Here is a 26,315-nt window from a genome sequence, read left to right as displayed (position 1 = left end):
GATGAAGAACAACTGGATGAAGCTGAACCCATGCTAACATAGTTTATGCTTGTGAGCAGAGGAAAGTATTTTGAGGAGTTTACAGCTACGGTGAAATCTCTTGATTGAGATTCACATCCACAATTACTCAATTAAGTCCATAGTCTAGGAGTATTCTTGGTTTCCTATTGACGCTGAGCTCTCACATCATAATGGCTGCAAGTAATGCTTTCTGTCATCTCCAGTTGTCTAAGAGCTCCATCCCATTTTGATGGATGAAGACCTGGCCTCAGTTATTCATGCCTTTGTCACCTCTTCCCTGGAATTTAACAATGCGATATATCTGGGCATGAAGTATTCAGCACTTAGGAAACTCCAACTGGTACAAAATGCTGTAGCCCATCTCCTCAGCAACATAGGCTACCGTGAGCACACCACACCTGTCCTCTGCTTTCTAAACTGGCTTTCCATAGAATTTTGAATTGATTTACAGGTCTCAATCCTTATCTTTAAAGTAATCTATGGCCTAGGCCCAGGATACCTAAAAGACTGCTTAAAGTTCTGAGATGAAGGCTGGAGTTGACAACTTCACTCCTGCGGCACAATGGAACTCTCAATAGTAAGAGTAAAATGTGTGTGTGAGAGACAGAATCTTCCCCGGGGTGGTCCAAGACTGTGGAATGAACTCCATCAGGAAGTAAGGACTATTACAAACCTCACCACTTTCCACTCCAAGAACAAGGTTCATTATTTTATAAACACATAACAGGTATATTTAACAACAACAACAAAAAGAAGACACTCCACTCCCTGTGCTTCTCCCTCTGGGAAAAAGATTTGAGAACAAACAACATGTGACAGATATGTAGCTATGTTGCTTAATGCACTACTGGAAGGTGCTATGATGATTAGTGTGGCATGAAAACATTATATACATATACACATACATATACACATACACACACACTCCACCATACATGTGACATAAAAGTGCACATATGCCACCTTCTCACCCTCTTCTACAGTGAGGGTGAATTCCTCAACTGGCTCATCTGATTTACAATAAGGACAAGCTCCAATGTGTGCTAGGATATTTCAGCTGCTCCTCTGCTCTAGTATGTGCTAATGAAATGTACATTGCATACCACTGGTTCACCATTGCACAGAGTTCCCAATTTTGGTGGGGAGTATTCCTGGAGGTTTCATCACATGATATAATCCTTAATTAAAGAGTAATCTTTAATTCCTGGGGACTCCAGGACAATCCTAGAGGCCTGGCAACCCTGCCATTGTAGGAAAATCACAAGTGGAATTTAGCTTCCATCATAGTCCCTAATAGTCATGTGACTGCATCACAAAACCTCCAGTTTAGTAGGATTAACAGTTTCTGTTCAAGAGAGAATCCCAAGAATAAGAAAGGAGAGATGGAAGTGCATTGACTTTGGGATCTGCATGGTGAAACTTGCCCAGCACCAGCCTAGGCTATAGCCAATACTGTTTTATTACTGTGATGGTTACTAACAATCACAGAGGTTGTGCCAATATTATGTAAGTTAACATCGTGAAATACTTTCCAAGATAAAATGCTATTTTCACATGCTCATAAATTTTCTAATCAGTCACTTTGGGGTGACATTTGCCATGTGTGATCTTTGTTCAAAGATGAAATTCAACCATTTCTTGGGATTATAGTTATGTGAAAAATCCCATATTTCTTTTGATTAACAAAAACTAGCCATGCTTTCTTCTCTGGTTTTGTTGTTGCTCTCTCTTTGTTTTAAACATGGCTGCATCAAAAAGAGCTTGAAGTTTGAAAGCTAAAACCTGCTATAGATGCAGCTGTCACAGGGAAGTGCAGTATCCCTGTTTATAGGACCTGTCCTGGCATTTCCCTGCTGGATTTATAAAAGTGTTTTTGTCCCATTGTTTTTGTAACTCTTGCAATTTGAAGCTCTGCTGGCCAGCTAAGCTGGTGAAATTGATGACAGGCTGACTGGTCATGTGAACCCGGAGAGCCATCCCACTACAGGACTGTCTACATGTACACAACCCACTCAGACTTTCCAGTGAGCTCCCTCACACAGAAAGTGAAGGAACAAAAAGTGCACATTTTCAAAAATCATTCATAATTAATTTAGCAACTAACATTTTCTCTGATTCCTAGCACTGATACAGAGACCTAAACAGCTTAGCAAATGTTCCTTTCTATAGAGTGAATGGGAGGGTGCAAGCAGCTTCCAGAGCAGTGAGTGATAACATGCAGTCAAGTACCAGGAATCTATTAAACAAGCCTTCTTAGTCAACACAGAAATTAGCATTTAATAAATTACAAAGTGGAAGAAAGAAATCTTATTGGAAAACAAAATCCATTTTGAGTTTCAAGGTTGATCTTGACAAAGCAAGTAAAAATTGTTTTAAAAAATGTTTCAGCTTTTGAGTAACCGTGTTCCTTTAAGAAAAAGAGCAATTTCCCATGAAATTTCTTATTACACAGCAGATATCTGGGGGGCAATATTTAGTCCTACCAAAAGGAGCATGCCCTCTTTAAAACCAAAAACAATACTTTTTCAGCATATAAATTTAGATTAGAAGGTACTGTTCTACTCACAGATTTTTAATTCTAGACAAGACTGATACCACCTAGTCAAATCAAGGGAAGTTATGCTCACCTACATGAGGCAGAATTTGCCCCTTGATTGGAAAATGTTTTGAGTGCAGATTGATTGGATTACTAGTGAGGGGTATATACCATGGGGCGCTAAAGAACTTGTGAAAAGAATGGCTCAGCATGTTGAAAATGTTTATTTCTGAATGGGATTGAACCGCAGCAGTAAAGAATACTAAAAGAGAACAGAAGGTAGAGCCGTGGGGCCCAAAATTCTGTGTCTAGTAATCAAATAAAATAATATGAACTAAAGTAACTCCTCCAATTTTGATTCTTTGATTCCAATTTCCTTGATTTTAATGAATAACAGTAACTAAAGATTTTTTTTATATTGAGGACCGCATTCTGACCCTTTACTCACAATGGCGAGCAGTTGCACACACAAAAAGTCAATTAGTTCATGGGACTAATCATGGAGTAAGGTACAATGCAAAGTGAGTAAGGATCGCAGAATCTAGCCACAAATTACAGAGTTAATATTTCTGAAATCCTAGAAACTTTGTATAAAATAGCACAACACCAATTCCACAGCAGACAAATTGTAATCGAGTCAAATGGCGCATTGTACTTTTGTCTAAAACTTTTATCTACTGTTTTCTAAGTACAGTATCTTAAATTTACCAGTTACTGCAGTTCAGTGTGAAATAGTTTTGGAAACATTCTCTTCTGATTTTCATGCAATTACAGATAATCTTTTAAAAATTAAATATGTGATTATGTTACTAGGAATGAGGTATCTGAATGAAGTCATTATAGAATGATTGACATAATCTTACTTGGCTTAAAAGTTTAGAAACTTCCTTAGCATGCTCAAAATCTGGTCTTCCAAGTACAGCAGTCTCCTTATTCATTTCTCCTCTTTGTTTCTTATATTCAGCCTTTAAAAAAAGAAATGAATACTAATCACAATTAAACTGTATTGGCTTCTGTTTTATCAAAGGAAATGTAAGCATTATAGTTAACAAAACAGAAAGTATCATTAAGTGACCTGAACTGACACTAGTCTCACTAATGCTCTAATCAGCTCTGAAAAGAAGGCCTTCCCAGGCTTTATCTCCTCTAAAAATGTAAATTTATTTTATTTGAAACACAATGAACTTCACTCACAAGCCTCAAGTTTAACCAAATACAGAGCCTAAGCCTGAGAAATAGTGATCTCCCACTGTTCCCAATAAAGTCAGAGTGAGTTAAAGTGGATCAGCGTTTCTCAAGATCAGGTCCAGAGTTTACATAAGATTATTTTTAGAGGCTGAAAATAGTTTTAGAACAAGACCAGGCTGTGAGAGTGCCAGCCTCTTTCAAATAAAGGATTAAATACCACTCTCAGTTATACCAGTGCAATCCCCTTAAAGTTAATGGAGTTGTACTGGTGTAACAGATGGACTTTGGCCCACAGGGTGGATGTTACATGATATTTCTAGCCGAACAAACTCCCCTGCAGATGCACTGCACATTCTTTCTAAAATGTATTGGAAAAGGAACATGCAGATGAACCCACAAAAGATTCTTTGTGACACCTCAAACTATGTCCACTGGCTAAATTAGGATTTTACACCATGAAAGCAGTATAACTCTGGCAGTAGGTATAATACCAAACAACTGACTAGAGCAAAAACATGTCCCAACCTTATTCAAAACCAAAGTGAAGATTTTCAAAAGAGATTAGTGATTTTGGGTGCTCAGCTTGAGACACCTAAATGGGCCTGGTTTTTAGAAAGTACTGAGCACACACCCTCTGAAAATCAGGCCCCTTTAAGGTGTATCAAATTGGTCAGCTAAAAATTAAGAAACAAAAATCTCTAATCATCTTTGAAAATCTTGGCTTTACAGTCTTCTGGATAGTTTAATTTTTCTACAATAAAAAAATTAAACTGTATTACATACTATTACAGTAGCAGCCATAGCATGCTAGGTACTGTCCCAACATGTAGGAAGACACAGGTGGCTAAATATAAATGTAAGGCCCTGGCTACACTGGGCGGGGGGGGATCGATCTAAGACACGCAACTTTAGCTATGAGAATAGCGTAGCTGAAGTCGACGTATCTTAGATTGACTTAGAATCACTTACTTCGCATCCTCACGGCACGGGATCGACGGCCGCCGCTCCCCCATCGACTTTGCTTCTGCCTCTCGTCGAGCTGGAGTTCAGAAGTCGATGGGAGAGCGATCAGGGATTGATTTATTGTGTCTACACTTAGTGTCTAAGTTTGAACATTTTAGCCAGCATTCTTTACACTTTGACAGAAGATGGAATGAAAAAAATAGTAAGTTTTAAAACTGACAGAAAGAGTCACTGAAGATCATACATTGCTTATTATCTTTGTTATCTTGCTTGCCATCTTTATGTCTGGCCTGTTCAGCACTTCAGTGTATCTGTGTGTATCCTGCACATCTTTCTTATATGACACCTGTCAAACAAAAGACAGTTGTGTTTAAAAAACAGAGTTAGAAGTTTATAAATCATATCTGAATGACTTATCAACTCAGCTACCAAAAGCAATAAACCTCCAGATAAAATCATGTATTCCACCCCAGTCCTACTTGACAGGGATTATTTATGCAGTGTTGTTGTAGCCATGTTGGTCCCAGGATACTAGAGAGACAAGGTGGGTGAGGTAATATCTTTTATTAGATCAACTTCTGTTGGTGAGAAAGACAAGCTTTTGAGCTTACACGAAGCTCTTCAGAAGAAGCAGCAGCAGCTCTGTGTAAGCTCAAAAGCTTGTCTCTCTCACCAACAGAAGTTGGTACAATAAAAGATATTAACTCACCCACCTTGCCTCTCTAGGGATTATTTAGTAAGACCCACACACAGGTTAACAGGATAAAGAAAAAAATTCAGAAATATACAATATAATGTTAGCATAAAAATGGTTTTGTTTAAAAGACTAGAATAAAGTGCTAGCATCGCAAAGAATCAAATGATTTTGTTAAAAGGCACAGCATTTCAGAAAAATTCCAACAGTGAAAGGAATAAGTCTTTTCATATGACCAAACCTTGTCCTATACCCCGTGCTGCACAGAATCGCACAGTCCAGTAGGCCTCTACTGTACTGCACAGGAACTGAAACCCTAATGGGATGAATAACTCTCTCAGTTGCAGCATTGTAGTTGGTATTTTATTAAATGCTCCTCCTGTCATACATGATAACAGGGATCCCTGGGGAGCCACTAAGTTGAGGTGACATCTTCCTTCATGTTTCAGCATGAGATGTTCAGGGCAGAAAATTCTTGACTGAGGAAAAAGCCAGGGATATAATGAATGGGCTAGGAGGGCCTTAGCCTGAAGGCCAAGGATGAGCAGGATACATCCAAAGATTCTCCTTTAAATGAGATAATCAGGGAATGTAGGGAAACCGCACAGACCTCTGAAATATTCCAAAGTCCCAAGACCTCAAGTTATAGTTTTCTTTCCCCTGGACCTTCTCTCTCCCTTGCAGTAGTACACGTGCCAACACAAGCCAATTTTCATGAGTTGTTTTGTTGAATCATTCTGCATGATCAAGAAAACTTCCCTTGATACTTCAAAGCTTCAATCCAATCAAAACCTCATGTAGAAGTTAGAGAGCAGAAAATAAAATCTGGCATTGCATCAATGCATCAGCATCATTTCTGTATTACTGCAGGGTCTTTTAGAATTTCTTCTGTTGCTTAAGACCTTAAAATATATTTCAGTATTATATTTCAGCATCATATGCTCCTTTGAGATTCCCTCAGCTTGAGACTTTAGCTATCACAAATCTATACGTAAAATGCCTATTTTCAAATGTCATATTTTAGTCTGTGCATAATTTTAACAAATTCAGCTGGTTGGTCAGTGTTCACTAACTGTGGCTCTCAACCATTACAGTTTGTAGAAAGAATGCATAAAAAAGCAAATATATCTATCCGGTTTTTGCAAATAGTTTTAAAGTCTCTTTAAGCTAACCAGAAAGTACGGTAAGTTTGCACCCATATGGTGTCAGCCTAGTAGAGAAGCGAAGTAGGCTTCAATCTACTGGCAGTTTGCCCACAAATAAGATCTTAGCATTTTTAACCCACAAAGAGTGACACGGTACAATCAACAGCTAAACTCAGGTAAAATGCTATTATAATCATCACCCATCTTTAAAACTAACATTTCTTGTTTGCTACCAGTTTGTCAAAACAACTAAAAAGTATTTTTGTTTTGTTTTTTTAAAGAAAACTAGATGTACATACAAGCACTTGCATTGCAGAACTTTACATGGATTCAAGCTAATTATATGCTGTTCATCCTAATGACCACATGAGGTGAGGTGAACACCACAAAGGCAGCAGGGACAGGTTTTTGAATAGAGCCCTATCATCCATGTAAATTGCAAATTAAAGGCCAGCATATGTGCTCAAAACAGACATTAGGGTTGAAGTGACTGGTAAATTCAAATAAGGGAAAATCAGTGCACCACACACCATGGTGGTGGGAGTGGTGGAACTTGGGCACTTCTTGCACCCAAATGACATGGTCATATACAGCATGAAATAATGGATTATGGCTAGTTTCAGGATGAAGGACGGGGGGAAAAAATCAGACAGTGACAATCCTGTATATTTCACCATTTCCAATGATATTTGATGTAAGACCTATTGCAATAGCTTCCCTTGAGTGAATTATTATTCTTCCTGCACCTAAACCAGAATACCTATTACTTATGTCTGAGGGAAAGTCATCTAACATTTTACAAATGTCTGCAATATATATTTGCTCCATTCTGCAGCTTGTCATACTCCAGTGAGAATAAAAATGTTATGCAGCAGAACAGTAGTTTGTCAGAGACAGGCCAAAGAAAGAAAAAATATGTTTCCCATTTCCTGAATAACCTCAGTCCCTGGATGCTGACCCTTCTCCACTGGGACAATGTGCTGGCCTCTGTTACACAGCTGCTATTCTGCTCCGTCAAGTGAAATGCTTTTTTTATTTTTATTTTTTATATATAGTGCTATGTTATAACAGTAAAATGAAAACTATCTGCTAGAGAAGAGGAACAGATGCATCAGCAAGTAACACACCACCTGAATGTGCACAATCATGGGTTGGGGTACAGAGCATGGGAAGTGAAAGAAAAAGATCACAAGAGGGAAGAGGAAAGGCAAATAAGGTAGAAAAAGGAAACAAAGAAAAGAGAAACTTGTTACAAAAGAAAAGCAATGGAAAAGAAAACAGAGGAAATACCGACTGTGTAGGAAAGGGGAAGACAGAGGTTCAGCTCTTTGGGGCAGGGACCATCTTTTACTCTGTTCAGTCTCATGTAAAGAGATAGCACCCGTCAGGATTAGAATCACAATGCAAATATTAAATACAAAGACTGTCAAAGGGGTTACTTAATCTCTTCAGAACAATGTCACAGGTAGCTCAAGAACTACTCTCTGTCTCTCACTGTGAGTGGACATGTACCATGTGTCGATCCAAACTTAGTTTTGTATAGAACTCTGCTGCTGAGACTCCTGCAGCTTTTAGCAGCAGTGAGAAGGGTAAGCAGAGAGTTAACAGAAGATTAATGAGGAGTGTGAGGGAGAAAAGAAATAGAGACGAGAGGGAAAAATCAGCATCTATTTCATCTTTGCAGTTATTATGGGTATATTACAATATGTGTCACCAATACACACATACTCTTGTTAGCTTTATATTGTTTTATTAATTTTAAACTAGCCGATCATTTTAGAAAATTGCTATAAAAAGTGGCTTCATCCACTGAATATTTTTAAAGAAACATGTAGTGAACTGACTGCTAATCTGAATTTAAAAAGTCTTTCTGCCTCTCCAGATTTATCTAAATAGTCTAAATTACTTGCAAAGCACAGAAAATATTCAGCCCTAGCTCATAATTAGTTGATTAATTTTATAGGGCCAGCTCATGTAAATAAGCACAGGTCCACTAAAGTCTAATTAGAAGCACACATTTTACACTAGCTGAGGATCTGTCTTACAGTCCTTACATTCTACATCTTTGAGATGATTTAGCTTTAATTTTGTAACTGGCACTTGCATCATAGTTCCTATTCATTGGGGAATGCAACTTAAACAGGTTGCCATGTAGGATGCAGAGTCGCTGGCTGTCAATCAGCTGATTTATTTTTCATATTACATTTAGAGTTCAGTAAAAGAGGCCTAATATTAAAGGATTCAGATGCCTTTCTGCAGTTATCTATCATGTCCACCTCCCTAGCCCATGTTCAAAATGGAATTTTAAGAAGTATGCAAACCGCTATTGCTACCTCTGATATACACATTCTAAAGTATACTTGTGCACACATATGACTTGTGCAGATATGTGCACACATATCTGAGGGCAAGAAAGACTTGTGCACACATATGACTTGTGCAGATATGTGCACACATATCTGAGGGCAAGAAAGACTTGTGCACACATATGACTTGTGCAGATATGTGCACACATATCTGAGGGCAGAATTTGACCCTTAGTCTTAAAGTGAACTAATCATTTTGGTACTTTGAAATGGCCCATAACGCCACTCTTTAATGACCCTAATGGCTCTCCATCTGAGCCCATTGACTCTGTGCTACAGTGCTGTCACTCTGGAGTCCATCTACACAAGGAAAATGACTAGTTGCTGAAAAACATTGTCAACAACAGCTTTGCATGGTCCCCCCTCAAATGGTGTTGAAAACTGGTTCCCTGCTTGTGTAGATGAAACAAAAATATTTCTGGACCATTACAGACTGACACCATCATCCTTTCTGGTAATGGGGCTGAAAACTATTTGGTCCCATTTACACAAGCAGTAAAACCATTTTCAACACCATTTGGGTGGGGGTGGTCCAGGGGAGCTGCTGTTGACAACCACTGTCAACAGAAAGTTAGACAGCTCTGGGTGCTTTTCCTAATATATATGCAGCATAGTATGCCAATAGATCCATAGCTTTAATGCGACCTTCATCAGAGGAAAAACAAGAATCTTGCCACACAGTAATTTCCAAAATGGCGGTGGACAAACGATGATGTTTAAAAATGCTCTCAATTTTAATTCTGATGCTCGGGTATCAAAGGACATGTAATTTCTATCCTGGAAATTATTTTTGTGGACAGTGTACGCACTTGCATTTTAAAAGATAAAAATACATTCCTATGTGTTAACATACTTTTCTGAAAATTGTGCATTTTAATTGGTCAGTGGGGATGTTAAAAACTCTGACTTCATTTGGACAGCATAAAGCCTGCATACATTCCAGGAGTTTCCCAAATTAGTAACTATCACTTTAAAGACAACATTGCTTAGCGGGATAAGCATGGAACCAGCTGTCAAGAGACCTGAGCTCTAGTCTCAACTCTGCCATCTACTTTGTGTGGCCCTGGGAAAGGCTGTCTCTGATTCCTTATTTGTAAAATGTGTATAATGACACTTCTGTATTTCACAGTGGGATGCTGTCATGATTAATTAACATTTTAAAAACAAACTGAATAGGTAAACCTCTGCATAAGTGCTAAGTATTATTTTGATATACAGACTGTACATTGATAGAGCCCTATAAATGCATTCTGTAGATTAGATCATGGGCGCACAAACTTTTCATAATATTAACTATGTCTTCATAGATTGTCTGAGGATCACCTCTTCCTTCAGTTGTAACTGCACCGCCACCCACTCATCTTACCAGTTGCATCTTATTGCCCTATGGCAACTACAGTTACCTAACTAGAACAAGGATTTTCTTCTTTTTTGAAAAAGTTAATTGTGTTGTCTTCTTTTGTTCTTCATTTCTTCTCTCCCTCCCATCTGTTTGGTTTTTCTCAACTTGAAACAGGGAGAGTCTGTACCATGTGACCAGCCAGATCTCTACAGACCATCACCAAAAACTACTGTCCAGGGTTTGGAAAATTTTGGATTAGCTAAAAGAACAACACCACCACAGAATCATAATGTATATATAGGATGGACCGGCAGTCTCTCTCCAAATTGCATGGCATTTGTGTGAAGAAGTCAAACTGTTAATGTTCATTTCACACAAATTTGTATGTAACAGAAACACAATTTATAGAGAAATAGTCTGCGTTAAACAAACATACTTTTATTCCAACACTGAACAGAGCTTAGAATAATATTGCAAGCATATTTCCTACAGCTAAAAATGTCTGTTATACTTTGGAGAGTGATTTTCTTTGGTAGAAGTACTAAAAAGGTGAAAATGTATCGCTTTACAGATGATCACATTGTTCAGGAGATTTTACAGAATTTCTCTATTATGCAGCTTCAACCCACACTTGAGCAGGGTGTTAATGTTATTCAAAGTGGTGTGAAGGCCTACAGCACATCACAGTTTCAAATTGTCAGCACAAATGTATTGTAAGTGGAATCCAATCTTCATTTTTAAAGGAAATTGCACATTTCACACAGTTGAGTATAAATGTCAGTCTTATTTTAAAACTGAGTAAATAGTCTTAAACACATCCTAATCCTATTAGATGTAAACCCAGCATGTAAAGGTTGAATTGAGTTGGCAGACCATTGTAAGTAAACATACATTCTACTCCCTTAGGTATACTGTACTGAGTGGTGGATAAAAGAGCTTTGTCTTCCTATTCCTGCAAGAGTTTCCCTCTAACATCATACTCTCCTCAAAGCAACGATTCTACAAACAGCCTAAGTTCCAAGAGACAGATGCTTCATATTTGGCATACTTAATATGTCCATTAACAAACTTCCATATTCAGATTTGAACGTGAAGCCTCATGTGGTTCTTAATTAAACCTTTACTCACAAAATGAGAAATCCCCAAGCAAATATTCAGCATGGTGTCCAAGTAATTACACACAGTAGGTGTGTAACAATAACTGGTGTTACATACCCCATTTTTCACTGGCAATAAAAATATATCTCCACCACATCTTAGCTCTATATTAGCAAATGAGAAAAAAAAAAACAGTGAACTGGATGCAACAAGCTGGTTTATTAGTTTGTTCAGGCTGAATTCACCCCCCCCCCCCCACACACACCATTTTCCATTATTTTTAATATTCTGTTAAACAGTATCATAACAAAACATCTTTCTCCTCTGTGTTTGTTCTCCTTTATTTAACAAACTTTCTACTGTGCTGTGTTTATAGCGCCAATGGAGACAGCACGACTGCTTTTTATTTACTTCCCCATCTGCACACTGCCCTCATTAATGCTGTTAACAGGAGTATACACAGCTGTGGGAACAAAGGGGGGCTGTTCTGGACTGTGGATTTACAAATTATAATTAAAATTCAAAGAATAATCAAGTACAGATAATGATAGTTTTTGACCCTAAAGCTCCTCTCCTCTTTTCCCACTCTTGTTTCTTTCCCTAGCCCCAATAAAACCCTCCCACAACCCCAACATTCTTTTCACCATCCTTACTGAGGACTGGAAAGAACCCCCATTCCCATGGGCAGAGAGTTTTATGCTGCAAGTTCATTTCCAGAGCCACTGGCATCTTCTCTGAAGCTATGTTCCCTGTTTCATACCTTCTCTTCATCTGACAGCCTGATGATTTCCAAAAGCAAGAGGAGGCACAGATTGGCAGGTTGCAAGGAAGAGGGAAAAGCAGGGCTGGTTGTGAGTTACTCTTGGGAGTTGCAGCTCACGCATATGTCCCAGCAGTAGAAATCCTTCCTCTTCCCAGCATAATGCCCCCCTGAAATCTCCCAACAGCCTCTTAGTTGCTGACCAGCTTTCAAGGTTTTAAACATCTGGGAATTAGCCTAAGGGTTGTGTTACATTTTGAAGCAGACAGCGTTAATTAAGCTATTGTTAAAATGCCAGCACAAATTTATAAAAAAGGCCATTCAAAGTTAAGGCCTTAACTTAATTTTTCCTAAAGTATGTAACAAACATATTCATAGATTCCATGGCCAGAAGGAACCATTGTGATAATCTAATCTGACCTGTATATCACAGGCCATAGAACTTCCCCATAATAATTCCTAGAGCAAATCTTTTAAAAAAATCATGACAGCTTTGTTTAAAAAGCAGAAAGGGCATAATATCTCATGCTGACCTGACATGACTCCAGTACCTAGGCACAACAGACCAACTTAGCCTTACCGTTAAATGTCCTTACTTTTTCGTTTATCTCACCTTTTTTTACATTCCCTTAAAGGGACCTAATTATTCTAGCCAAATTTTGCCTAAAATTCAGGTTTGGTATAAATAAAGCTTTTGCAATACCTAAGACCAACAGAATTTTTTCTTTAAATTGTTTTTTGTATTTATGTTTTTTGATCAAAATAAATATTTCTCTAGCATTTGCAACAAAAATGCAGCATCGAACTAGTGTATGAGAACATGAAACTGAAACCAAGTTTACCCAGTCAAAAACTTAAAGAAGATGATAATGCTATTTTATTATCTAAGCTCAGAGAAATGTAAGAAGCTAACAAAGCATCCATAAAATATATTCGATTTTTAAACAACTCTTCCATAAATGTATTTGTAAAACAGCAATGGAAACTTATTTTTGAAAAAATTATGGGATAAATTCTACTCCTCAGTGACTCCAATGCAGTCCACTGAAAAACCAATAATTTTACAATCACAGAATCATAGAATATCAGGGTTGGATATCTATTACACTGTTGCAAAACTGCACCCACATGTCCATATTCTGCAAATATGCTCAAGAATTGTTCAATTGAACTCTTTAGGATTACTCCTGTGAATAAGCTTACTCATGTGCATAAGTGTTCACAGGATCAGGAAAAAAATATCCTTTTTCTACCCACTCTAAAAACAACAAAACTTTCACAGAGGTGTATGAAAATGGACGCTCAAAGACATTGAAGCCATTCGGTGTTTTGCATAAATAAAGAGTTATACGCTGTTTTAAAGTATAAAATATGCAAATATAAATTCAGGGAACTTTTCTTTAAAACAAATTTAAAAACTAATGGCATAATAGAGAACTCCTCCTCTATCATCTAGCATAAAAATAGGTTCTTAAAAATCCTTTGATGCTTAACCTACACACATGCACACACACAGAGAGGTTATGCTCCTAGTGATTTTTAAATACTATTTTTACTTTACTTTACATATTTTATGTAAAAATATGTATTTATATAGAGATGGTTTTTGAAAGCTAAATAAAACCCCAGGGAACACTGAAATATAACATGAACATTTTATATATAATAAATAGACTCGACCACTATTGAAACAATGTAATAAATTAAGAGAAGAGAGTACTTACATTACTCTGGTGTTTATTGACTTCCATAGCATGCTTAACATCTGGGGGCTCCATCATATGTGCATAATCTGATGTCCCTTTTTCAGTATCATGTTTCTGTTTGTAGAGTACCTTAACAAGCAATATAGATAAAGACAGATATAATAGCAGGTATCATTTTAAAAGGATAATACTTAAATTGACTAATCACTATTTTGAAGGAAAATGACACTAGCTTGAATTTATGAACTAGTTTGCTTAATTTTGTAGTAGAAATTAAGCCAAACAAGCAATCCTACAGCTTTCATAGTACTGCATGTGTATATATACATACACAGCCACCAAACATGTGAAAAGCTTACATTATACCTACCACTGACATAAGCTTTTATGCTTACATTTAGAAAATGTACCAGGTTTTGATGCCTGAAGAGGAAACAAGCATCAAAGAGATGTGTTTTCACTCTCTGGAGCAAACACTAAAATAATCCATGAGAAAACAACAAATACTAAAACAATAAGGTTGAAAGTTGATCAGGAGAAGGATGTTTTGAAACTAAAATCCTCAATACAAAGAAGATAATACCCTAAAATGCTTGAGAAAATAGCACCTGAAAACATTGCCCTGGACTATTTAAATATATGCTATTGGAAATCTGTGGAAATATCCTATCTTGGCTATTTGCAAGGCACCAGGATTCTGTAGAAGAGCCACAGATCAAGCACCCAAGGGGATATAAAGTACCCACACTGGCTATATAGTGTAACAAGAAGATCCACAGATCAAAGATAAATGTGAAAAGTAGCTTTTTTGTACTACTACTACTATATTAATGCAAATCCAAAACATGGAAAACATGAAATGTGCTATATTTCTGTAGGATGTAAAAAGATGGCTTTGTCCTCAGAAAACAACAACAACAAAAAACAGATAAAATTTATAGCAAAACGAAAATGTGAGCCAGTATCTTGTTATATTATCTATTACATTTTGCGGCGGCAAAGCACGTAGCACATAACAAGACTATAGTAGCACTCTACTTTGTAATCTGCTACCAAAAGATATAAAATATGCTATACAGAAATATTTTCTCTCTAACCCTCCCTCACAGGGAGTCGCTTTCATGATGTTTCCAACTCTAGCAAGTATGAAAAATAAGTCCCAAGATTGCTTCCAAAATAGGATCATTCACTTTGTACCATCCACTTTCCTGGCTCAACTTTCCTGGTTTCAATACTGAAATGTTGGCTGTAGCTCCAAAGCTACCAATGTGAGGAACTGTATGTTAATTGCACTAAAGTATCCAGTCATTTTTGTGAAAACAAAGCTTTTTCAGTAGCTCAGTAGAAGTGTATTTGGTTTGCAACTTGACAGCTGTGTTCTTTATAATCTCCTTTCTCAGTGCTCTCCATTTAACTTAATTATGTAATAATGTAATATTTTATTTTGCAAGGTGTAGAATCACAGAATTATTTTTCATTGGAACAAATCAAAAGTTCATCTAATGTAATCTACCCACTTGGAGTGCAAAGAGATCATATATCCATAAACTATTTCCCATAATAAGGATAATCAAGTTTGGAAGATTTCTAGAAATGGCAATTTCTTAGAAACATGTTATTTTATCTACAGTAAGTTATCTTGTGATTATAAATTTCTTCCTATTTCATAGGGATTTTCCATACTGTGGCATATTAGTTTATTTTTAAACATTAGTATATAGCACAATAAATGTGCTGTACATAAGAACATAAGAATGGCCTTACTGGGTCAGACAGACTCACTGTCTGCCAACAGTGGCCAATGCCAGATGCCCCAGAGGGAGTGAACCTAACAGGTAATGATCAAGTGATCTCTCTCCTGCCATCCATCTCTACCCTCTGACAAACAGAGGCTAGGGACACCATTCTTTTACCCATCCTGGCTAATAGCCATTAATGGACTTAACCTCCATGAATTTATCTAGTTCTATTTTAAACTCTGTTATAGTCCTAGCCTTCACAACCTCCTCAGGCAAGGAGTTCCACAGGTTGACTGTGCGCTATGTGAAGAACTTCCTTTTATTTGTTTTAAACCTGCTAACTATTAATTTCATTTGGTGGCCCCTCGTTCTTATATCATGGGAACAAGTAAATAACTTCCTTATTCACTTTCTCCACACCAGTCATGATTTTATATACCTCTATCATATCCCCCCTTAGTCTCCTCTTTTCCAACCTGAAAAGTCCTAACCTCTTTACTCTCTCCTCATATGGGACCCGTTCCAAAACCCTAATCATTTTAGTTGCCCTTCTCTGAACCTTTTCTAATGCCAGTATATCTTTTTTGAGATGAGAAGACCACATCTGTATGCAGTATTCAAGATGTGGGCGTATCATGGATTTATATAAGGGCAATAAGATATTCTCCGTCTTATTCTCTATCCCTTTTTTAATGATTCTTAACATCCTGTTTGCTTTTTTGACTGCCGCTGCACACTGCGTGGACGTCTTCAGAGAACTATCCACAGAAAGATTAAAGATTACAGGTCCTTCAAATAGCCTTAACTCTGCCCCATGCAATAACAATACATTATGATGAATGCATTTTAGTGTTTGTGCCAGAGATTAAACTGATTTGTATGGATAAAATAAGTCTTAACTCTCTCTCCTCCCCCACCATGGTGTCAATATAGGACAGAGTCAAGATTGTTTTGGTACCTTGACTATGCATTTCCATACTTAATATATTTAGTTTTCTTCAAGTTTAACCTTAACTCCGAATTTCCTGAGATACTAATGCTTGTTTTTGCATAATTACAACATTTTAAAATAATGTTTACCTTTACATTTATCATTAACCCTGATATGAACCCTCAACCTTAACTCCAATTTAATCTAGTATTATTGTTTTTGTTTTGTTGGTGTTGTTGGGTTTTCTGTTTTTGATCTAGGAATATATATAAAATGTGCATGCAGTAGTAGAGAAAATGGCATGTAATAGGTACATGAAATAACTATGTTACCAGATATGCTTTTGAATACAGAATTATAACTAATAGCCAGCTGGGCTATTAATATTTGCTGCTTTTGAAGCAGAGAGAAAATTATGGACACAACATACTTCACCATAACAAAAGCATTAAGAATTATATGTAACAGTTTAACATTGTGTAATATGGGTACCAATCATAAAATTGAAGGGTAACTTTTACAAACTTGGATGCCAGTTTTGGTCTCAATAAATTACATTACAATGGTGCAGTAAAGCTAAAGAAACCATTTACAGTACATTTTAAAGTAACAGGAGGACTCTGTTATTAGAAATAAATTAAGTCAATGATCTATGACTCTCCTAGAAGTCGAACATGGAACTTCAGATTCACTTGATTCATCATCATCATCATCAAAAACAAGCAGAAAATATTGTTAAACATACATATATATTAACTGCTTCAGCTGCTGTAACAACTGCTCAAAAGAAGAAAATTAAACTGTCTGATGACATGCTCTAATCTTCAATTTGCTTTGGGTCCTTTTTTCCCAGATACGGAATAACCAGAGCAATTTTTTCTCATGGTAGAAACAAAGTGATGGAATGTGTACAATCTTTTATGATGTTCCTTATATCATTTCCTTCCTCTAGCCATTTGAAATGCTTGATCTTTGTGTGTGATACCTTCTTAAAAAAATGGGGGGGGGGCTCAGAATTGTTTTTCAGAGTTGAAAAAGACAAGGCACAAAACTAGAGTTTGTTGGGAATTTTCCAGTGGAAAATGCCATTTTTGTAAAATCAAAATTTTCTGTGGGAAAACTCCATTTTGCTAGAAAATGTCTATTTTTCCAATGGGAAAGTAAAAATGATGGCTCCCTGGTTGCTCACCTGGAAGGCTCATCTCAATTCCACTTTCTGCCTGCAGGGAGAAAGTAAAATTAATAAGAACCTTCTAGATGGACAGCCAACAAGCCAAAACATTCTGTTTCATCTCCCCCCAAATGAAAATGTTTTGGAAATCCCTGCCCATGAAAATTTCACATTTTTTACTTTTTGTTCCAATTCAGGAAGGAAAAGTTTTCAAAAATTCTAAAATTTTGCAAGAATGGATTTCCATTCTCCAGACACTGAAAAACAAAGAGTAAAAAGGGTTGTTATAAAAGCTAACAAAGCTGGTCACATTTGTGCCTCCACTGTACATCACACAGGGAAGCAAAAGTATAAATACAACCAAAACTGAACAGCAAGCACAGGAAGCATAGCAGAACATATAATCATGCCCTCTCTTGAGTATGGTAGAACCCCCTCCATATGAATATTATGTGGCTGCAACTCTACAGGGTGAAATCTGGACTTCAGTTGAGCCAGGCTTTCTTGCACAGAGTTCAGGGGAAGGTGATTGTAGGTGCGGAGTGGCCTCTCTAGGTGCCACTGTCCTGTCCGAAACCAAGGAATTTTCCATGCAACTTCCCCAAGTAGTCTCTGGCCCACTCAAAACGCTGGACGAATGTGCCTAATTATCACTGTCAGCATTTAAATTGTGTAAAATTTATAATCAACCCCCTGTCATGGTCCAACAATCATCTCCTTCAGAAAGGGAGCACGGCTTTTCCACATTGTTTGTAATAGTCCTTCCACAAGACAAATGGTAGCACAACAGCCAGTGAACCCTCCCTCCCATTCCCCATCTTAGATTGTTCCTTGAAGAAAATGACAACCTACTAAACTATAACCCCACTGATGGAGGAGCAGCAAATATCCTACCATCACTGAACTGAAGCTTAAAATCTTTGCATTTGCTTCCTAGATATCACAGTGATAGACACAATATAGATTAGATTTGGATACTGTAAAGAAGATTTTCCAGGAAAGAATCCCTCAGGAGTTCCTTCAAAGCAATTTTAAATTCAGCTCTGTAGAAAAGTAACCACCCACCTTCTCTTCCCCTTTTGGGATAATGTCTTGAAAACTCTGAGTTGAAACTTTTTGTAAGTCATTTTACCACTGTCTCAGTTTTTTTTCTATAGGATGGGTTGATGGGTTGGAAAAATATATCAGCAGTCTTCAGTTTTATGGTCTGTTATGATTTATAATGTGTTTTCACTCAAAAGGGGATATTATAAACTTCAAAGAAAGCACTGGTGATATAGCATGGCACCTACTGTATTGCATATTTATTTATTTAGGAATATTGGATGGCTGGGCAAAATCTTCAATAAATGTTATCTGAAACGAGCCGCCCTATTCATTTTTTTGTGATTTTTTTTCCTGACTCAAATGTTTTTATATTTAGTCTCAGATCTTTTCCTTAACATCACTGGTGTGTAAGAGAACATGATTTCATACATGAAATATGAAAACATAATTACTGTACAATATTCTCATTTGGAATGGATCCAGGAGCGAGTCCCATGGCAAACTGGTTAACTGATGCTTTATAAATCAAACCAAGTGTTTAAAAAGCATTATACAATTTTGTTAAATTATAGATTGTAATAGTGATAAAGTATTTCAACTGCTACTATAATCAGAGAGACAAGGTGAGTGAGGTAATATCTACTGTGTAAGCTCAAAGGCTTGTCTTTCTCACCAACAGAAGTCGGACCAATAAAAGATACTATCTCACCCACCTTGTGTCTCTAATATCCTGGGACCAACATGACTACAACAACACTACTTGGTTTTATAATCAATGTTATAATGACATGTCATGTTGATGAAATTTTAGTTACTGTTCTGAATTAACTGAATGCACTAAGTATTCAGTTTCAACCTACTAGAGGTAAAATATAATTCACATTAATACATTTGCTTATTACAGACATTGACTGATATATTGCCACCATTGTGGAGTTTTCAATACTGACTTGATAATTAAGTTTACAAAGCAAACCCTATTTCCTTCATCTAATTTCAGATTTCAGTGTTTCCTTTTACTATGAACATTTTCTTTCATTTGCAAAAGGAATGGTTACAGTCTTTAAAGTACTTCCATAGAACATCAGTATGTTTAATGATTGACTTACTGTATGTAATATGGAATAGGCAGTGTGCTTTTGCTTCATAGAATCATAGACTCATAGAATATTAGGGTTGGAAGAGACCTCAGGAGATCATCTAGTTCAACCCCCTGCTCAAAGCAGGACCAACACCAACTAAATCATCCCAGCCAGGGCTTTGTCAAGCCGGGCCTTAAAAATCTCTAAGGAAGGAGATTCCACCACCTCCCTAGGTAACTCATTCCAGTGCTTCACCACCCTCCTAGTGAAATTATGTTTCCTAATATCCAACCTAGATCTCCCCCACTGCAACTTGAGACCATTGCTCCTTGTTCTGTCATCTGCCACCACTGAGAATAGCCGAGCTCCATCCCCTTTGGAACCCGCCTTCAGGTAGTTGAAGGCTGCATCATGTTATGCTTTTTGCTTTTGCTGGTCTGGTAGGTCTCTAAAGAGTCTCAAAAACGTGTTTAAGATAGAAGGGGGAGGGGGGAAGAAATACCTAAAATGTGCAAATACCTGGTTGGTAGACAATATTAGTTCAACATATCCCTTTACTGCAGTGGTTAGCAAACTTTTTTACTGGTGACCTCTTTCACATAGCAAGCCTCTGAGTGCGAGGTCCCCTTATAAATTAAAAACACTTTTTAATATATTTAACACCATTATAAATGCTGGAGGCAAAATGGGTTTTGGAGTGGAGGCTGACAGCTCATGACCCTCTATGTAATAATCTCGCGACCCCCCCAGTTTGAGAACCCCTGATGTAATGCATGAGTTCAAAACCAACTTTTTGCTACTTAGACTTGTGGAGTTCCAACAAGAAAAATGTGTGGGTTCTTAAGTGCTTTCTACCCTCAATGACACAACTGGACAGGAGAGAGCACTAAAAATATACTGCAGGGAACCATTGAGCTTTGGCAAAAAAAATATGGACTAGATAATGAAGTCAGGCCTTCTATCTCAAACTGGTAGGAATCTGATGAACAGCATTGAAAATGTATAGCCTAATTTTCAAAAGTGCTGAACATTCGCAATTTCAACTGAAATCAGTAGGAGCTGTGGGTTCTCAGCACCTCTGAAAATCAGACCACCATATTTTTAGGCTGTGAATTTATCAGCAAGGAGTAAAAATCTTACAATGCCAATATGACACTTGGATCATGCAGACTGCAACATAATTTTGATCTGTATTCTTTTACATTAATTATTTCATAAGATGCTGCTGCATAATGTATGTATGCATTGATGAATGACTTATTGTTTTTTCAAATGCTAGTTACTAAACATAATGAGCCAGATCTTCAGCTGGTGTAAAATGCAGTACCTCCATTAAAGTCAATGGAGCTATGCCAATATACACTAGCTGAGAAATGGACCCTGTGAATCATATATGTAATAAAATATCTGTTTAAAGTTACTGGGGTTAGTAGTGTTCTGTTGCATAATTAATCTGTAAAATCTAAAAATAATTGTTTTTTAAACTTTACCTTGCTCTGAAGCTGTGTAACTTCTCTTGCGAACACACTGTCAATTGTGGCTGGCATCTGCTTATACAGAGAATTGGAGAGGTCTTTTTTAGCAGATCCTTTGTACTTTGCCTAGAAAGAAAAAAGACAAAAAAAATGCAGAAATTACTTCAAAAAGAATCACATAGTAACTAAACAAATCACTTTGTTTTACCCTGAAATAAAATGGTGCAAAAGAACATTTTACTGGAAAAGACCTAAATAAGTCTTATAGAGTAATTTAAGAATACACATTTATTTTCAAATCACTTTACATTTCAGATTAGTGGATATAATCCATGAATCAATGTAATGTACTTGATAGTTAAACTGAAGGAAGCCTTGAATGAGGCAAGCAAGGTCAGCAAAAAAAAAGAAAAAAAAACACCCTGTCACTTACTATTCACTTGTTGATCCAAAAAGCAAAATTATCTACATATTTTTAGTTTTCTGGAGTTTTGCACATTGTGTTCAGTGTTTCATTGTTTGTTTCTCCACTGAGACACTCAATAAGAGGCAATAATTAACTTTCACTGGCGAATACAAGAATATGAAGACAACAATTTGTTTATTCTTTGCTACTTAAGATTTCTATATCACATATTGTTTTAAAATTTCTTGTTATTTCTCCTGTGTTTTCACTACAATTCAAAACTAACATTTTCTAAGCATCCTTATGAAAGCACAGAACACCCAATGGCAATTTTTCTCACAGCAGAGTCTTGTGATGCGAGCTAGAAGCATAGTACAGAATTGTTGGCTTGCTTCTGGTTTTGTCTCTGAAGCCAAGTATGTCAGGAGCATGAATTTTAAATTCATAAAACAATGTCAGATACTATCTTTAAAAGTAATCACTGATATCAGGAATATGCCATCTTAAATGCATTATCATATTTAATTGACATGCACCAACTGGACCATGTCTAATTATTTATTACTCTGGTTATTCCCATGATTAATTGTTTTTTAAAATTCTGCTAGAGAATTTGTTTTTCCCAGATTTTTTTGTGAGTTGAAAAAAGATGCCAAAATACAATATTAAAAATGCCTACATTCTCCAACAGAGTCTACAGAACACTAGAGGTCAGCAATTTACAATCTTAGTCAGCTATCATTATCGTATTCAACAACTGCAACAAAACAAGTTACCTAAACAGCACTCTAAAAACCTTCTGAAACAAAAAGCAATTTTTTTTTACTTGTTATATATTAAATCTTTAAGTGTTCTTGTATTAACAATCAGCAACAGCCAGTAGCTGTTTGATACTAGACAAAATAGCACATAACAGCTTCACATATATTTGGCTTCTATAGGCTATTTGATGTCTTATCTCACTTATGACATTTATGTTTGTCAGTGAGAAAATTCAGAATAACTCCATTATGTTTATTCCACTTGTGAGTTATCCTACCTATTCCTGACACGTGAAGATAAATGTCAGTAAAGCAGCAAACATATGCTTTTATATTTGATCTTGACTTACAACTAATCGGCACTGAAGTTTCAGAGAAAATATATGGAATGTATGTGAATTATATAAAAATCTCAGATCAGATATGAGTAACTGGACATAGTTCATTATATACAAAACATGAGGAAACCGAAGCACCCAGAGGTTAAGGGACTTTGTCACAGTCACACAGAGAGTGGGTGGCAGAACCAGAAATGGAACCCAGATCTTTTGATTCTCAGTAATATGCTAACTCCTTTTTGTAAGGCTCCCTTCCGAGTTTTCACTCTCTACCCCCAAAACAGACAAATATACATTCATGCAACAACATGCCTTCAGGAACATTTCTTCCTAGTGCCAGGACATAAGTAGTTGTCAGTAAGTGGTGGTCTAATCAATTCTGAAATCTATATTTTTGGCTCAATAGCACCTTGCATATATGTGTGTATGCATGCATACATCTACAGACTCACATAGACTGAAAAATGTACCTAACACTCACTGGCCAAAGAACTGAACCTACTTGCCAGAGTGAAAAATATGCCACTCCCTGACACAAGTAACACGCTCTCCCCGAAATGTAAAGAAATAGAATACTGTCAGAATTAAGACATTACTTCAGCTGATGAACTCCAGAAAGAATAAACCCTTTAAAACAGGTTCTGTGGTATGTTTAAAGAGTTTCTTTCTGAAAAACTGAATGGCTTGGGCGGGGACGAGAAGAGAGACTGGGGAAAAAACAAGGGGGTGGAAGTTGAAAAGAAATTTAAAAAGTGGGGAGTACAGAAGAGGTGAAATCAACTCCCCAGCCCAGGAACAGTGAGAGGCTCCCACTCTCTCATGTCAGCCTAAGGACTGGAACAGCCATAGCTCCTGCACACCAGTGACTGGCTGGCCATTTGTGCTACCCTCTGCAGATTAAAAGAGGTGCTTTCTATGGCATGTAAGGGGGCACTACATGGCAACTTCATCCATGGTCCTTCTCCCCACCCCAAGTAGCATGGAGGGACCTTGCACAGGTACTCCACATTCCAAATAAATTTTGTTCTATATGTATAGTATGTAATTATAAAACTATTTACTGGAGTTTGAGTTAAGATAGAAAACTTTTCCACGGTGAGTTTAAACTTGGCCCATAATAGTTATAGTATGCAGTTAACAGTTGATGTTCATTTATTTGGTCTAGTAAGTATGGAAAATAGGAATTGGAGTCCTTATACTTGGTGTTTATTACCAGGTAAGTGACTATATGGTCTTATGCAAAGCCACTAGGGAGGAAAGATGGCCTTGTGGTTAAGACAATGGACTAGAATTTGGGTTCAATTCCCAGCTCAGCACAAACTTCCTGGGTGACCTTGAGCAAGCCACTTACCTGATCTGTGCCTTAGTTCTCCACTTGTAAGATAATATTTCCTATCATCCCTTTCTTATTCTTTGTTTGTTATTCAGACTGTAAGCTCCTCAAGGCAGGGACTATCTATTTCTATGTATCTGGATAGCACCTAGCACAATGGAGCCTTAGTCATTACTGTAATACAAATAAAGACTTCTCTTAGTCCATCCATCCGTGAAAGGGAGTGTAACAGGGCGGTCTTTCACTTCAAGGGCTGGGCAGGGAGCAACTGGCGCCGTTCTGGAGGGAAGCCCAGCAGGTGCAGGGAACAGGGAATCAGCTGACCCAGGAGGACAGCAGCTAATGACTGGGTCTGATTCCCACAGGAGAATATCACTGAAGAGCCCAACTCCATGAGGGAGCCTGAGACCAGGAGACAGCTTAGTGCACAGTCTTCTGTGGCTGCAGCAGAAGGCTTCAAGAAGGCAAGTCCAGGAGGTCCAGACCCTTTAGTTACTGGAGGCCAGAGAGTCCCACAATTCCCATCAAGAACAGGACTATTGCTTTTCTAACTGTTCTATATTTCTTTTTGTTTTGAGTTGGAGGATAAACAGAGCCCTCGGGTAAGGCCATAAACAGAACCAAGCGTGGCTGATTGTTTGTCCCAGGCTAATGAGCAGGTCCATCAGCTCACAGAACTATTTACATTTAATGTTTGTCAAATGATGTGGGGTCCTAGAAGAAAGGTATTATACAATTCTAAATTAGCATTACACACTTAAACTGCATACAGTGACACTGCTATAACCCACTAAAACTTTTGGATTCTCTTGCTATTTGATATAAATAGACTCCCCAATCCGCCCCCTCAAGAATCGCAATATTCAGCTTAGTGGGCTTTTTTCTTGGAAACCAAGTACTGAAGAATATTTTGCAATCTTTTATATCTTACCTCAGAAATAAAAGCACTCATATTCTTCACATGTTTTAACTGAGGGGTGTCAGATACAAATGTGAACTTGCCTTTAGATTTTTCATACTCTTCTTTATAGTGGATCTACAAAGAGAAAAAAATAATTTAAATTGACCCTAAAAACAGAAACAGACAAAGGTTACCTTTTAGATTTATTCTACTAATTCAGACAGAACACTAAAATACTGTGCCAAGTGGCTTGTAAACACCACATCATGTAACAAAGTAAGCCACAGAGAAAAAGCACTCAGGTAACATCAGATAGAGGAGACCTACAACAGCAAGAAGATCAAGTTATAACAGAAACTCCAACTTGAGCACCTAGATGATGTAAAAAAAAAAATCACAAAACCTTTGATATGACATGAAAAAGACAGGGTTGTTTGTAATACCTACAGTATATTGTCACCCACTACTTGCAATTCCTGTAGTATCTTTAAAGAAAGGGGGTATTGAAGATAAAGTTTTATCCCCCTGATTTCACATCAAAAATATTAAAAACAGGCTCTAAATTTCTATACATAAACCTTGCAAATACAAAAGCTTCATTTTCCCACAGCACATGCAATTACAGTTTTTAAGTATCCAAGATCCATGAATAAATTCTGAGGGGCAGGTTTCAAAATGTTATCCCCAAAGTCTCTAGCATTTGAAGTCAAGGTCTTCTAGACAGCTGTGTAGTGCAGTTGTCAGACTGTTCTTGAAGGCAGAAAAAAAATTCATAAGCTCATTCCTAAAGTCTTTTCCACACACACAGGAGATCATTTTTGCTACCAAAGTACGGTGGAAGGTGACAAAACAAAGCAATGGTCCTCTTTCCCTAAAGTAGTTATTTTAGAAACCCAACAAAAATAAAGTCTCAACTCATACTTTCCCGCGAGAAACAACCACATCATAGGCTTTATCAGGATACAGATGACTAACAAATATTTATGTTATTGTTGCTGTGGTCTGAGTTAATGTTTTGTGTTACGGTGTGATTGCGAGGAATGTGTATGGTGTTACTGAATATGCTGGAGATGAATGGGACTTATTTACAGAGGGACAGAATATGTTAGTGAAGATGGTGAATAGAACGTGTAAGGATTAAGGTACATTTAAAGAAGGATAGCTTAACTGAACTTTCCTTGTTTTAAGGAAGTGTATTCCCCTTAAGCAACCTTAACTGCTTGAAGTTTCTTTCAATATTGATATCAATATGGTTCAATGTAAAGTGAATTATTTAGACTTAAGATCTTCTATTCATCTGTTCTCATTTCTC

At 37.1% G+C, this 26,315-nt stretch overlaps 1 protein-coding gene across 21 annotated transcripts in view; it reads right to left on the bottom strand.

Moving 5' to 3' along the window:
• NEBL (nebulette) overlaps window positions 1–26,315 on the bottom strand; it is a 389,302-nt gene that overhangs the window by 76,177 nt on the left and 286,810 nt on the right. For 16 of the 21 annotated variants that reach the window (XR_010598237.1, XR_010598238.1, XR_010598239.1 and 13 more), the window contains 5 exons: window positions 25,034–25,138; window positions 21,280–21,390; window positions 13,838–13,948; window positions 4,953–5,054; window positions 3,421–3,522 (listed from right to left, as the gene is read on the bottom strand). The exons of 2 other annotated variants lie outside the window; for them this stretch is intronic. Coding sequence is in view for 13 of the 19 variants with exons in the window: in XM_065582984.1 (XP_065439056.1) it covers window positions 3,421–3,522; window positions 4,953–5,054; window positions 13,838–13,948; window positions 21,280–21,390; window positions 25,034–25,138 (531 nt within the window). In the remaining 6 variants the exon portion in view is untranslated. Of the gene's footprint in view, window positions 1–3,420; window positions 3,523–4,952; window positions 5,055–13,837; window positions 13,949–17,678; window positions 17,710–21,279; window positions 21,391–25,033; window positions 25,139–26,315 lie in introns of those variants that run through there. 3 more of the 21 variants (XM_065582991.1, XM_065582989.1, XM_065582992.1) reach the window with 3 other exon arrangements.

This window comes from Chrysemys picta, chromosome 2, assembly GCF_011386835.1.
Source record: "Chrysemys picta bellii isolate R12L10 chromosome 2, ASM1138683v2, whole genome shotgun sequence".
In the NCBI taxonomy this organism is placed as follows: domain Eukaryota; kingdom Metazoa; phylum Chordata; order Testudines; family Emydidae; genus Chrysemys; species Chrysemys picta.
The sequence above is the reverse complement of the archived record's forward strand: the minus strand, read 5'-3'. Positions and strand labels throughout refer to the sequence as shown.